This window comes from Amblyomma americanum, chromosome 2 (genome assembly GCF_052857255.1).
Source record: "Amblyomma americanum isolate KBUSLIRL-KWMA chromosome 2, ASM5285725v1, whole genome shotgun sequence".
Taxonomy (NCBI): Eukaryota; Metazoa; Arthropoda; class Arachnida; order Ixodida; family Ixodidae; genus Amblyomma; species Amblyomma americanum.
Window position 1 is genome coordinate 134,062,961 of NC_135498.1, and position 15,201 is coordinate 134,078,161.

The 15,201-nt window shown below is 46.8% G+C and overlaps 1 protein-coding gene across 2 annotated transcripts in view; it reads left to right on the plus strand.

Moving 5' to 3' along the window:
- The window catches only part of LOC144119106 (monocarboxylate transporter 2-like), a 47,687-nt gene extending 35,441 nt beyond the window's left edge, over positions 1-12,246 (plus strand). Inside the window, exons 4-7 of one of the 2 annotated variants that reach the window (XM_077651820.1) lie at positions 1,737-1,880; positions 2,457-3,242; positions 11,153-11,326; positions 11,990-12,246. In XM_077651820.1, the coding sequence (XP_077507946.1) occupies positions 1,737-1,880; positions 2,457-3,242; positions 11,153-11,326; positions 11,990-11,991 (1,106 nt within the window). In that variant the 3' untranslated portion in view covers positions 11,992-12,246. The remainder of the gene's footprint in view (positions 1-1,736; positions 1,881-2,456; positions 3,243-11,152; positions 11,327-11,989) is intronic. The other variant, XM_077651821.1, reaches the window with a different exon arrangement.
- Positions 12,247-15,201: the final 2,955 nt, after the last annotated feature.

Here is a 15,201-nt window from a genome sequence, read left to right on the forward strand (position 1 = left end):
ACTCAATTCCAAGGTTTTACATTTCTCCTCAAGCGTCGTTACCTCGTTGCCGTAGCTGTTTGCAGTGTAAAGGATCTCGCCGTATTGCGTAGACATATAGTCCAGTGAGCGTTCCATACTATCAATCTTTTTCCCTCAGATTAAATCTCAGATGAAAACTGCCACCAAAAATTGCTCGCCATCTGCAGACAATTTATCACTGACTTCGCCTGAGCGCTGCATTTACCAACTGCTTGCGATACCGCATCAGTCAAATGAACAGTCCGCTTTGTGACAACTGCGAATCGATCAACCCTCTGGAACATAGCGTGCTTGAGTGCTCTGCATATGCTGGCGTGCGTGCGTACTATGAACACTGCATAGAGAAGCTCTCCCCAGTGCCTCTAACAATGGACAGTGTTTTAGTGCCGTTAGCCTATGATAGGCAACAGGGACATGCAAATAACTTATTTGTATATTTAAAGGGCACTGGACTTCATGAGAAGCTATAAAATCTCCTTGTTATCATCACACATTCTTGGCAAAGTGAGCTTTGTTATCTCGTTTTTTTGACTATGCACTTCATCATTGTATATATACCATCATTACTCGCCGATGCACATTTGTACGCGTTTAACGGCTGCATTTTTTCTTATCCCCTTTTTAAATGTTTTATTTTACCTTTTCCGCACCGCTCCCTTTCCGTCTTTATTTCCCTAATTTCCTTCGCCACGCCGACTAGCATGCCAGCTATTTTTAAGCACCGGCTAAATTGTGTATTTTTTTCATTAAAGGGCTTCTCTATCTCGTTTCTATTCATAATAAACGCCAAGAAATGAGCTCGATGAGCGTGTGGTCGCCGGCCGACAAGGCGGCAGTATCTGGCGGAATAAGCTGAGTAGATGCGATGACGCATGTTGACGCGGGCTTTTCGATGCGGTGAAATAAACAGCTCGCAGGCCCTGAAGTTGGCGTCGAGTGTCACAGTCCGTCGGGGTGTGAAGTAAAAGAAGCAGACATAAAAACGTTACACAGGAGTTTAGAAATTGCGGCGATGCGAAAGATAAGTCTCATTGGCGCCTAGATTAGGTCATTGCCGCTGCGTCGCGTAGCTATAATCAAGGTTCCCGGCAAATGAACGGACAAACCACAGCCTAAACGACCATTTTGAACAAAGCTCAACACTGTAAAGCCGAGGCAGCTCAAGGGCAGCCGCCATTTTCAGGAAGGCGCTCACCATTACCCTTTAACACCAATTAGCATGCTGGACTTCAGTATTCCTTCATTGTAAATAACAGTTGAGTGACTTACGTTTGCACGTTTATCAGGTTACAACTTGCAGTTTAGTGAACAACGTTCTCACGTGAAGACGGGAACGGAGCTGGATGTATCCTATAAGGTTATTGGGTGATCATTCATCACAAAGCTCAATGCACAGCACCCGTTTGCGAACACATTGGTTTGAGGTTTGTCATCACGGTAAACCAAAGACAACTTCGATTTCATTCTTGCAGCGGCACAAGCACGCTTTCCGCATATTGACTGTTCGCGGCATCTTCCGCTTCAACGCAAAATATGTCTGTAGAGCAAGTTTTTAGTAACCTTTCCGTCTATTAAAATAAATGTGTTAGCTTTAATGTACGTTGTTTTTGCTGCTGGTGATTGGTGGTTATTAACTCCCACCTTTAGATTTTCGAAATTCAGGAGTACGGAGGCTCACAGTATGCACCAAGAATATTGATTGTATTTCCTTCCAGGGCTGATAACAGGTCCTGTGGCTCACAGGTTCACTGCACGGCCAGTGATCATAGCGGGGGCAGCTACTGCAAGCATAGGTGCCATCGTGAGCTACTTCGCCACAAGCATTGGCTTGATGACGTTTACATTGGGCGTTGTGCATGGTAAGGCTTTAAATGTAGCCCGGTGCTGTAACACAATGCTAAAATTCTAAATTATGCTCCCCCTGGTATACATTGATGTGGGCTGACATCGCGGAGGAAAAGGAGGTTTTTGTAATTCGCGTCTACACAAATACCGCCACCGCGACCCAGAACAGGCCCGCAACCTTAGATAAGCAGTTGAACGCCAAAGCCACTTAGCCACTACAGGATCCGCTTCAGCAAAATGGGATGTTTAAAATTAGTATTGTGTGAACAAAGCAGTGGTGTAACCAGTCTCTACTATAAACGCCATTCGACTAACTATGCCCGTGAAATCGAACAAGTAATATGAATTTGTTGTCGCTATTTAAACTTACTTCTTTAGGTTGGTGTGATGCTGGCAAAAAAAATTACTGCATTATCTTCTCGTGTTTCGTCACTGGTTTGCTGTTTGCGGTGTGCGCCACATATTTATCCTAAGCGCGTTAAAAACTCACTAGGCTGTATTCAAATTGCTTTATCTGTTATCCGAATAAACACAAACAATAGTAGCTTTTAACTCATGCTGATTTCATTGCTAAAAATTGTCTATCGCAGCCATCGGCACAGGCATGGTGTTCATCGTTGCACCAACAATCATCAGCGAGCACTTCGACAAACACAAGGGACTAGCCACGGGCCTGAACTACACGGGCGTCACCATGGGGCTGTTCGTGTTTCCCAAGCTGCTCGAGTACCTCACCGGAATTTACGGCTTGCGCGGCTCCCTTCTCATCTTTGGAGCCGTTATTATGAACGGTTTAGCATTCAGCCTGTTTCCGCGTACTCCAAAGGTGATAAATACTAGGACCCAAAATCAGGAGATCGCTGAAAACCGATCAACGTCCAGGACTGAAAAAACAAAACGAACACTGAAGTATGGGCTGACGGTCTTCAAAGAGCCTAGTTTTTACCTCATCATATACAGTTTCATCGTATATAGTCTCGTCTTTGAGTGCTATATAGCGCTTTTTGTAGACTTCGCCATCGACCGAGGGGTGAATGTGTCCAGCGCTGTGACGATCTCATCAGTGGGAGCCATCACCGAAATCTTTGGGAGACTCATGATCCCAATCGCTGTTGACCGTGGCATACTTGGGAGCAAAGCCGCGATGCTGCTTTTATTGAGCGCAGAAGGCATTCTTCTTATTCTTCTCCCAATAACCACCACTCGAGGGCTAATCTTTGCCACAGTGTTGGGTGTAGCTTTTCTCGTCGGAACTGGCATGGTCCTTTTTCCCATGGTCCTGGGGTCTTATTTCGGACACGAAAGATTGTCCATGTCGTTTGGAACGGTCGTCGCTTCTGCAGGTCTGCTGTCATTTGTGAAGCCTTCTGTCATAGGTATGTACCTACTTATGCTCATTGATGTAGTCTACAAGACACTGACACACAGGAAGCTATATGAACAAGGGTAGAGAGGGACGTCAGCCCCCTAGCCAAAGCTTCGACAAGAGCGCTTTTCTTGTGGACCCAGATGAAGTCAAGATCTCTTGTCGAAGAACTGGCCAGCGGACTTAGACACTCTCACGAAAAAGTTCATTGGTTTAGTGTTGTCAAAAATGCCATGAAAAGAGACAAGAATATGTACCGATCATTCGCACACGTGGTATTTGACCAAGCGTCATCAAATAATTAAATGAACTATTGCGCGCAAGGTGATCAGCAAGTGGTTCCTTGAGGAACTCTATTCAGGGGCAACATTATATTTATAGCCACGGTAACTGCTGGATGATGAGTACGTAAAAAACAAGGTCCTGAAAATTGTGCCGCCTGTTTACTAGAAGATGTAACTTCGTTTCTATACTATAACGTACTCGTAGATAGAGACGCGAATGCCTGAAAGAAGTTACGAAAAAAAGTCGGATATTATCGTGGCAAAGTCTCGAACTGCGGACGTATTAGCTACAATAACCATCTGCAAAGATGCAGCCGCCGAGGCTGTCAGGTTCACGTGTGAACTTGTTAGTCCAACAAAACGGCTGGCTCAGCCACTGGACCACCATTGCCTTTTCAGCGCATATTCACAGGTTCCTCAAAGACGTCCAACGTAAACATTTTGCGCAGAAAATTTTTACTGTGCAATTGGTCAAGCAACACCGAGTCTTTCATATTGCGCTTACTTCTTAATCACAGGAAATGCTGTAGTTTGGGCTCAAAATGCTCAAATTTTCCCTGCTACTCAAACCCACACCTACACTATACCCTGTGCTGAGGAAAACTTTGGAGATAAAAAGATACAAATACGAATGAAAATTGCAGAAGTGTTGGGCACCATTCGGTTATGTACCTTCTTTTCACGTCAACGTTTTACCTCTTGAACAAATAGAGGACTCCAATACATTGCACCCTAACTGCACTGGCCTTATAGAGTCGTTTAATTGTGTGAGTTTCTGATACGTGCCAAAATCGACCCACGAAATAAGAGATAGAAAGAATGGGCGGCGGCAACGAATCAGTTAAAGAAAATATTTGTGGAAGAAAGCGCGTATTGTCGACTGTATGGCAGCATATGCCCGTACATTTGTCACCAGAAATTGAACGAATTTTACACTTCAAACTGCTTCACAGTAAGACAGGACGTGGCGTTTCACTTGTAGTAAGCAGCTATACGTTAGGTGTTTGTTTCGGAGGTACGAGGCTAAAGGAACGAGGTCGCGTGGAAGGCAGAGGTCCCTAGAGTCAAGCCGAATGACCTACAAAGCAGGTGAAAAGGCAGGACAAAATAACGGAGTGCAGAGTATGATGCAAACCGTAATTCGGGGCTATTACGTAGATTTTTAGCTTTATCCCGATATAGTTTTAATTGTCCTTGAAGGCAATGATGTCATTGGCGATGTCCGCAGCAGCCATGTTGGCGACCAGCAGCAGGAGGCACTGGTATATGTACAGTTTGTACCGGTGCGGGATGCGAAAAAAGGGTATGTGGTAGCGGCCTCAAAGCACCGCCATCTCCACACAAAAAGAAGGCTGCCCGATCTGCGTCGGACAATTTTTCAGGACGCGCCGAGCAGTACACGCGTTCGCTCCCGTGGTTCAATTTTTTTTGTACCTCCCCTCGAAGCCCTAATGACTATGATGTGGTACGACTTGGTATTATAGGTATTGTTTTTCGTAGTATGATGTGATACGTATGGCATGGTGCGGCACGCTGTGATATTGAATTGCAGGGTATAGAACTGCATACAAAGGCATGTAATGATGTGGTACAGTATTTTATGATATGGTGTTGTACAGTACGAAGTTTAACGGCGCAAGGCTACACATGCGCTAAAGCGGATGCCTATAGTGGAGGGCTCCGGATAAATTTAAACTTCTTGGGGCTAACGTGCATTTACATCGCACACTACACGGCAATCGCATTTTAGCCTCACCGAAGCGCGGCCGCTGTTGTAGGGAAACAACCAGCTTCTTCGGGTTCAGAAGCTGTGCACCATTACCCGCTGAAGTTGTCAGGAAAACGTAATGTAATGAAGATGTAATGAATGACGCTGGTCTGTCGTTTGCGTTCTAGATTTGCCCTCGTTCTCCGCACCGTTTTCGCTACATCTCCAAGCATGAATCAAGTAGCCCTATCAAGAGTTTTACTTAAACACTCAGCCACCGCGACAGATAAAGTACATGGTCTGACAGCGCATGATATGGCATGGTATGATATAAGCATAGTATCCTAAGGCACCCTATTGTACGGCACGGTGTGTTATGTGATATTATGATATGGTACGGTACAGTACTGTATGGCACGGTGTAGGCATGACATGATGTACAAGTTACTAGGGGTGACTAGTTTTACTACATAACATAGAATGTTAATTCATAACTAAAACGTGCACTTCTGTAGTCAGAAGCCTTTTCAGTCATTATTTGGCGCATATAAGGCGCGAAATGCGTGAGCACCAACCGAAGCTATCCGGGGCGCTGGGGTGCTGGTACTCACGTAGAGGATGCATCGCTCGCGGTTGTGGTAGTCTAGCAGGGCGCTGACTGGGACGAGCGCGTCTAGACGCAGCTATCGCACGGTGTTGTCCAGCATGTAGAATACACGGAACTGTTGCGTCCGGCTTAACACGGCCTAATGTGGTAGCTCGTAGTGCGCCAGCAGCTCCACCAGTGGCTTGGTGCCCTTGCTGTTGCGAAGGTCTGCGCCTCACAAAGGATGCATGGTTCATGAAGATGTTGGAAAGACAACGCGAGGACATACCACTAACGCCGGTGCGAATGCAGCTCTTACACACTACACCAGCGTCGCATTAGAGGAATCATAGGCACTGTGCTAATGACATAACTAAGGGCGCATAGACACTATAGCAATGGCGTTAGTACAGGCGCCTAGTACAGACAACAGTGCGAATGCAACTCTTGCGGATTAAGGGCGCATAGTAGAGACAATGGTGCGAATGGCCTAGCTCAGAGCAATAGGAACCATACCAATGGCGCCCCTAACGGTATAAGTACAGAAGATTGTGCGAATGCGGCTATGTTTAAAAACTCTCGCGCTAAACATGATAACCTTTATAATGATGCACTGTTTTCAAATTTCTTCGCCTGTAAATAAAGGTTATAGCAATGTACCCTTTAAACATTTAACCTTTTGCGAAGGTTACAACTGCAAAGGGTACTTTTAATTCATATAGTGTTCATGTCTTTTTCAATAATGTGGCCTTTACAAAGGTACACACCATCGCAAGGAAAATATCGGCAGACATTTAGGACTGTCTACGCGTGAAAAGGCGAAAACCCGCCCGCTCACTTCGTGAACGCAGTCATTCGCTGTCCGTAACACACGATCGAACAGCACCTGCCGCTATGATTTTCGCGTTGAACTTACGTGTCGGAAGGAACCGTGTTGCCACGCACCCGGAAACGTCCTACCTCTCTATCGCTGTGGAAAGAGGCCGCCTCGGCGCCTTTTCAGCCCTTCTACTGCACGCGCAGCAGCCAGACACAACACGATGACACGCAGCTTGCAATTCTACCTTCAATCGTCGGCGCGATGCCACGCTATCGTAGTGAACACAGCCACCGCCACACGCTGCTGGTGACCCCCTACCCCACCACCGGGCGCGCGCGCGCACACACACACACACACACACACACACACACACACACACACACACACACACACACACACACACACACACACACACACACACACACACACACACACACACACACACACACACACACACACACACACACACACACACACACACACACACACACACACACACACACACACACACACACACACACACACACACACACACACACACACACACACACACACACACACACACACACACACGCACGCACGCACGCACGCACGCACGCGCGCGCACGCGCGCGCGCACACACACACACACACACACACACACACACACACACACACACACACACACACACACACACACACACACACACACACACACACACACACAGACAGACACGCACGCACGCACGCACACGTGCACACACACACACACACGAACACACGCACACACACACATACGCGTGCGCGGGTTTTTGCTCAATGCGGCAAGTAAGGCTTCCGCCTTATAACTATGTAAACACAGCTTTACACACTATATTCCCCGAGGCGGCAGTAGCAGGTTGCATATTTCACATTACGAAGCGGAAACCAAGCACGACAAATGGGATACTGTGTACAGTAACAGTTAAGCAAGGGTTAGGTTGCTTGCGAAAAAGTCAGTACTAATCATATTAAACATTTATTATTGCTCATAAGTTATGTCTTCAACCTAAAAATTAAACATAATGTCACATATAATAGGGAGTCTAAAATAAAATTATGAAGGAAAGAGGTTTCAAGAAAACGAAGAGGTTGGCGATAAGGACGACGTGGGTTAACCGAAGACTAAAGAAGATGAAGCAGCATTCGGTGAGGTGGAGAGAGATGATTGGTGGAGAAGAGTAGAAGAAGAGGACGACGACAAGGATTACGTGAACTAACGCCAAGGCTATAAAAGCGCTAGGGAGAGCGAGGCACGGTGGAAAGAACAGAGAAGCGGAGGCTCCGGCGGGTAAGGGACGCTTCGGCTGGAAGAGAGTGACGCCGGCTACTACTCTGGTGAGATCGCGTTCTACGGCTTCGCATCGTGGGTTTCCTGCCGTTCCTGAGCCCGTTCCGAGGATTTAACTGAGAACGTTACCACCTGCTACGGCCAGGGGTGTCTCCAGCGCTGTTGCCACCCATCCGGGTGGTGCCCCAAAGGCCAACAACACCGGCATCGCCTCCACGGGCGCTTGGACCGGGAGCTCGTACGACGTAGCCAGCGACGCCACCAGCGACGTCAGCCGCAACACGTCGAACGCCATCTGGACGCTGGTTACTGGACACATACAACGCCGCATCCGCACTGAACCAACCGTGAGCACGAACGCCGGCCGCTAACAGTAGAACGCTTGTGTTTTGTGCTAGTTTGTTAGTTGGTTTTGTGTGCTTGTGTGTGTGTCACGTAGAATGTATAAATGTGCGTCTGTGTGGGTACACCTGTCGCCTAGTCTATTCTTCCGCTCCGAGTGTTCTCCGGGGAAATCCGCGACACATACCTATGACATAAAACTGACATGAGAATGAGCATGATACGTGCTAAATGAAATGCAACCTTCTTCACTCGGCTTACTCATGAAAGGAATGAAAATTTTATTATGCTATTGAAGCAGGTCAAGAATTAGAGATATTTAATACGTAACTGCCCCTATCTATTTGCAGTGAAAGTAGTTATTTCTATCAAATCTCCAAGATAGTCGAAACTCGCTCGCGATGACTGATTTTCGTTGGAGACGAAATGCAAAACAGGCGTACTCTTTACCATGTCATAGATCCTTAGTGGTCCAGAAATAGTCGAAATCAATTTTGTATTCATCCGTAGCTGCGTTGCTCGTATTGTAAGTCTTGCTTGGGGAAATTAAGTCGTATGTACTTCCTTCTCCCCTCCGGAGCAACGTCAATCGTATGTCATTCAAATTCTTTTTTCAATGATGAATAATTTTCATGCCTTAAAAAATAAGAAAGCACTCTACATCTTAAATAGTTTTTCTTTAATATTCGGCTTTAATAGCTGCACCACCTGGACATTCGTTGACAAAGGAATACTAGCTGTAGTTACGGCACTGAAGTTTCCCAGGAGACTTTTCTCGCTGAAATTCTTTTCATAATTGCCCAATATCTTTGTGACGTTCCCTACTGTGCTCAAAGCACTTTCATCATGTCACCTCATCCTTATATCAGTCGTTTGGTGTGAGTAACCTTTGCACTGACCAGGAAAATAAACATTTGCTGAACTGGTATATACTAAAGCGCAAAATTCATCAACTTGAAACGGTCGTCATCATCTTGCATTCAAATATGGATCCGGCAGACAGCATTCAATTCCACAAACTTGAAAAGCCTCTCTTCGGTTCAGGGTTACTTGAAACAAGCATTCATGACTACAAACTTAAAAAACCCTTTCTCTGGTTCCAGGCTATATGAAACAAGGGGGGCAGAACACATTCTTTTATTCCCCTTACCTCTATTCATTGTCGACAACTGAAGAAGTATCTGTTCGTCTCTCGAATGAGACTAGGCGGCGTTCATGGAAATGGAGCCACAGGTTGTATAGATTCGCCCTCCAAGGAGCTGAAATGTGAGTGCGCTCACAGGAACGAAACATCTCTTCGAAGAAGTCTTCACAGGAGCCGAAAGGCTGGCTTTCGGACGTTAGGAATAATTTGTGTCTTCCTTGCACTCGGGACTCGCCACAGCCGCCTACTGTGGTGGCTCCCTGCCTTTGGCGTTAAGGTGATGAGCCAATGGTCTCCGAGAGAATACTGGCCGGGGCTGCGACGTTTCAATGGAGCTTAAATGCGAAAACGCTAGTAGTTGTACGCGGTTTTATTAAAATGATAACAGAAAGGAAGGAAAAGTTCTTTGCAAGCCCTGGCATCTGCCATCGATGCTGAAGCACCTGAGCTGGGGCAGCGGAAAAAATAGCGGTGGTTTAGCTCTAGTTAGACCTGGAGTGACGAGATAGCTACATCTGGCCAAGTGGAACTCGCTCAGTCGAATTGCAAAGTCATTCTTTCGCCGCTTCGTTTTGCTGGCCGTTCCTTTTTCATCTTCGCACCAGTTAACACGGCGCATGCTCACAGCTGTTGCAGCTGTTGCGCGCCGCGCCGCCAGCAGCAGCAGCTGCTCCGCACCACGTGACCAACCACGTGACCAACGGCCGCACCACGTGATCAACCCACGTGACCAACGGCGCCCCCACGGACCTCAAGTGTTGTCACAGACCTCATGTGGTGCCACTCTGAAGGGTCGAAGATGTGGCGTAGTGTAGCTACGCTACAATAAAGGATAGCAGGCAGAATAAAGAAATGAAGTGAAGGAGGTGAGGGGACAGGTACAGAGTATAAGAATAGAAATAATATACACAACCTGTTTACACAATAGCAAAAACGCCAGTGCGAGTTTTTCAGACCATGTGTAATATCCCAGGGGGTCTAAGTATTCCGAGAGCCCTCCACCACGGCGTCCTATAGTCCATGTGTCGCTTCGCGATGTTAAACTCTGCATACGTAAAAACATTCCAAACAAACTGTGTTTAGAGGGTCGTTATCCAAGTGTCCTGTCGCCGAAAAGGGGAAGAGGTTGAGTTCTTGACGCGTGGTTAGAAGCATTGATTTTTTGGGAACACTTTGCTTTTGTGAGATTGAAGAGAACTTTTATTAGCCGCTTGTAACAGTTTCAAGCTTCATGTGCTGAGACGGACATCTCAATTCTGCGGAGAAAAGATTTGCGAATATTGTTTCGTGGTATTCGGTGCCTGAAAAAAATGATTTATTGAGAAATTTTATTGAAAATTTATTTATTGAAAATTTTAGAGAGAAAGCAGCAGTGCGTACACAGCACGATTTTAAGAGGCGCAAATGTGCTCGGTAACTTAGTGGTCAAAGGAGCTCGATAGATGTTTAGAGGTGGAAATGTAAGCTGCTTGCTTGTCAATGAGAGCAGAGGCGTAGGTTTCAAGATTAAACGACAGAGCGACAAATGAGAGATTTCCTTATACTAATCACTATAACGCCCTGGAGGGGGATATCGGGTGGCGTGGAGTTAGACGTAAATTATTGTCTGTCCGGCACATCTTTTCTCATTAAATCCTCTCACCACTTTCCTTTAGGTCTCCTTCTGAAGTCAGGGCTGGGGAGCCTTCTCAATTGGGTGTGACAGCGTGGAATCTTCTTTTTTGCAGGTTTCTTCAGAGATAGATTTGGAGCCTACGATTGGCTCTTCGTGGTTTGTGGAGCCCTCAACCTTGTCGGCACCGCTTTCTGGGTTGTTGTTCTGACACTGGAGGCAAAGAAAAAGAAGAACCTGAAAATCCAAACAGCAGACTATTTGAACAAAACCACAGTCATCGTTGAATGTATGAATGCATTTAAAAGCCAAATAATAGCGCGATAGAAAAAATATAGTGATTTCATATTTACAACTTGCGCATCGTGGTGCACTTCTCGTGTAGTGCACTGCAGCAGGCGTCTACCGAATGCAAAGGAGGCCGAGATCTTTTCACACACTAGGCCAAAGGCGGAATGCAAAAAAAATTAATGAATGTAATAGGAGGCATGGCAATTCTTGACTCACTTCACATGCTTCACTTTTGATGCCTGAAGAACATGAGGAGCACGTCAGTGCGAACCCGACGGCTGTGGATCAGTCGCTGTTTCTTATGAAGCCGAATTTCAAACATTCGCATTTGATGGTCCTGCCGAAAAAATATCACAATTCTATTCAACTTTCGTAGGTGGATAAGTGAAAACGAACGCCAAACGCGGACTTACTGTTTTCGTTGTGCTGATTTATTGCTTAATATCTGTGCAGTGCAAGAGACTTTTATATCCCTTTTGTGTTGTGGAGTATTATAAATTTTCGGAATATTTCTACTTGGTCTCAAATTGCGTTCAAAGCATTAGGGTCCGTCACTAGAGTGAATGATATGGCGAAACAAGTAATTCTTTGCGAATGAAACTACCGCAACCTTCTCTTCTTCATGCCAACAGAGTTTTAATTTGCTCCTTTTACCTTGCAGGAGGCAGCTGGTCAAATCTGTGTGGCCATTTTTAGAGGCACGGCCAATAGCAGAAGCAATCCTCTACTGCGCGGGATTGAGAAGCCGCTTCAGCCGAAACGGCCAACATTGCCCGATGGACGCCTGATTAAGGTCCGTGCATACGAAGCCGAATCCGGACTTCCGAAGGAAGCACTAAGCAGATTCAAAAACGGACATCCGAATCAGGACGTCCGGTGAGCTTAAGAGAGGCGCCCTACTTCGGACTTGTTATTAAATGTGGGCAGAAGGGAAATATCTTTTTCCCAGTCGGCAGTAAACAGGCAAATTTCGTGTCTTGTTGTTAGAGGAGGCGGGGAGGGCTAAGGAGAGCTGCACACTGAGAACTTTTATTATTAGAAGCTTGAACTATCTCGTCCACCTCTAGTCTTATTTATTCTGCTTATTAACACTTGACTTTGCTGCTGAAAAACTTATCCATATTGAAGGCTGTAAGAGCAGCACATGTAATTATGTCTGCTTTGCACGCTTTAGCATAGCTGTCTGAGCATAGACGCCATGCTATCTTCGTATTCGGCACGTACGTGGTGGCGCCGCTTGTTAAGAAGAAGCCGTCTTTTCGCGTAAGCGTGACACCTTTCAGATGGAGACAAAGTATTTTTACTAAAGAATCTGCGAAGCGCCGCTCGTTGATTGGATCTTGCACGTTGACATAACATTCCCGGCGGTCTAACTCGCTGTGAGGAGGTTGCACTGAGAATTGGAGTGGGCGCTGTGTTGCAACCTGTACATCACAGGCCCCTGCACTGGCATGTCCTTTCTGCCCATGTTCTGCCCTTCTCTAGTCCAGGAGGCAATGCTTAGTAATTTTTTGGTAGCTTGCTCCGGATTTAGTGTAGCGCCGGACTGACATCTACGCAGACAGAGCTACTACTCAAACCGCCAGCCAGATGCACTCATGTGGATTGTGAGCACAGATGCATTTATTTTGGACGTTCTACCACTGAGTTAGAAAGGGCTCGAAAAACGGTTAGCTGCCTCTCCGCTCGTGGCCGAAGGCTCTCTTCTCGCCCCGTGCTCCCGCCAAATAAAAGCGGGAAGTCAGTTAGGGTTGCCGGACTGCTTCGGAGCTTGGCTGTTCCTGGCGGCGAGTGGCTTGCATCTCAAATCCCACCCTGCTTGGAAGCCCAAGTCCTCTTCGACAGGAATAATAGTCAACCAACGTAAATTCATAGTCAAGCAGTCGTTTGGGTGGTGCACGGTGACTCTTGGATCGCAACCTCGCTAATCATTTGGCTGATCGCGCTAATTGCTCGTAGGAGGCATTCGCTCGCCATCCTATTCATCAGGACTTGGGGTTGATTGCGCGGCTTCGCATGTGGGCTCCACTAGCGTTGGGTCAAAGTACGGACGGTGGTCCTGTTTAAATTGGCTTATGTGCACTGTACGCGCATCTGGTGAGGATGTGGCGGAGTTCGTTTTGCGCCTAACGTCGTAGGCGACGGGTGTTCTTTTCTTTGTCACCTAATTGAATCCCTCGAACTTTGGCGCCAGCTTTTCAGTTCCGCAAAGTACTTGCTCTTGCCTTCGCACCCAAAGTCTCCGATGTCCAATGAGGTGCTGCGGTGAGTGCGGTCGTCGACTGTCTTACGGTTTCTTTGAGCTTCCTTGGAGTTACTGGCAGCCTCGCTGCGAAGGTTTGGCAAGTTCATAAACCTGTCACGAATATCGACGGCTTGCACTGCGCAGACTTTCTTATTTAAGAGTTTTGGCAGAAATCCAAATAGAAGCTCGAATGGCGAAAATCCTGTGCTTCTGTGGCAGATTACATTGACAGCGAAAGCTGTTTCGTCGAGTTTGGAGACCCACAGTGCCTTGGCATTGTTGCACAGTTTTCGGAGGACAGTCACAAGTGTGGCATTGACACGTTTCGCCACTCCGTTGCTAGCTTCCCTGTAAGCGACTAAGAAGTGCATGTTCACACCATGAATATGCATGAAGTTTCTGAATTGTTGGATTCAAATGACTTGGCGTGATCGCACAATCATCAGGTGCACCGAACCTGTAAGACACTGAGTGGAGATGTTTCAAGGCTTCTGTTGCAGATGTTGTAGGCGCAAGAGCTAGAACAATACATCTTGACGAGAAGTGAATGACATTAAGTATATATTTTTCGTCAGCTGTGGTCATTGTGATGTGATATAAGGCTATTGCACTGAATGGAAGTTCTGATCTCGGTACAAAACACAAGGGGCCAACTGAGCGTGTGGCATGACGGTTGTACACATGATATATTTGAAAGGCTTCAACGTAGTCCAGTGTTGTCGCGGACATGTGCGGCCACCAATAACGCTCTTGCAGCTTTGCCACCGTACGTGAGTCATTCATGTGACCACTGGCGCCGTGTACTAGCTCGAGGACCTGCTGCTGCATCTTGGTGGGAAAGATGATGGTTTGTATTGCCGGGGTCACAAATTTGCACCAAATGTCATCAATAACGATAAAGTCCTTAGTGCCTTCGTCTGAAGAAAGCATGACACGAATGGCCTTGCAAGTTTCATCGTCTGCTTGCATGGCAGCAAGAGTAGCTGTGTGGGAGACCGTAGCACAGGAGCACCGCGATAGCATGTTGGCCACGCAGTTCTGGCGTCCTACTCTGTGTTCAACCGAAAAGTCAATCTCGGACCGGTCGAGCAGCATTGTAGTGAACGGCCGTGAAGGCTTGAAGTTTGTTGTTAGGCAGGCTACTGACCAATTTTCGGTCAATAAATGAAACCGGCGGCCCAAAAGATAGTGTCGAAACTTGTCAGTAATGGGCCAGTGTACCACTAATGCCTCCCAAACATTGCTGTGAAGTTTTCTATCAGGCTCAGTGAGTGACCTACTGGAGTATTTATATTGTGGACCACCGCGAAACGGACAACGGACCTAGGAAAGAGAAGACGACACGGGCGCTCCTCGTCGTCTGGCAGCGCCCATTTCGCCGTTTTTTTAGCCCCGTTGTCCGTTTTGCGCTGGCCCACAATATGAATTACTTCCAACTTGCCCAACCCAACGTACTATTGCGTATTCATTCACCACATCCTTGTCGTCTCCTCGCTGCGTGCGTATCGCTCCGAGGGCTGTTGCTGATACGTCTGTGGTGACTTTTGTAGGTGCCTCATTGTTGAAGTGTCCCAGTATAGGTGCTGTTGGAAGTGTGGGAGGAAGGTCTTCGAAGGATTGTTGACACT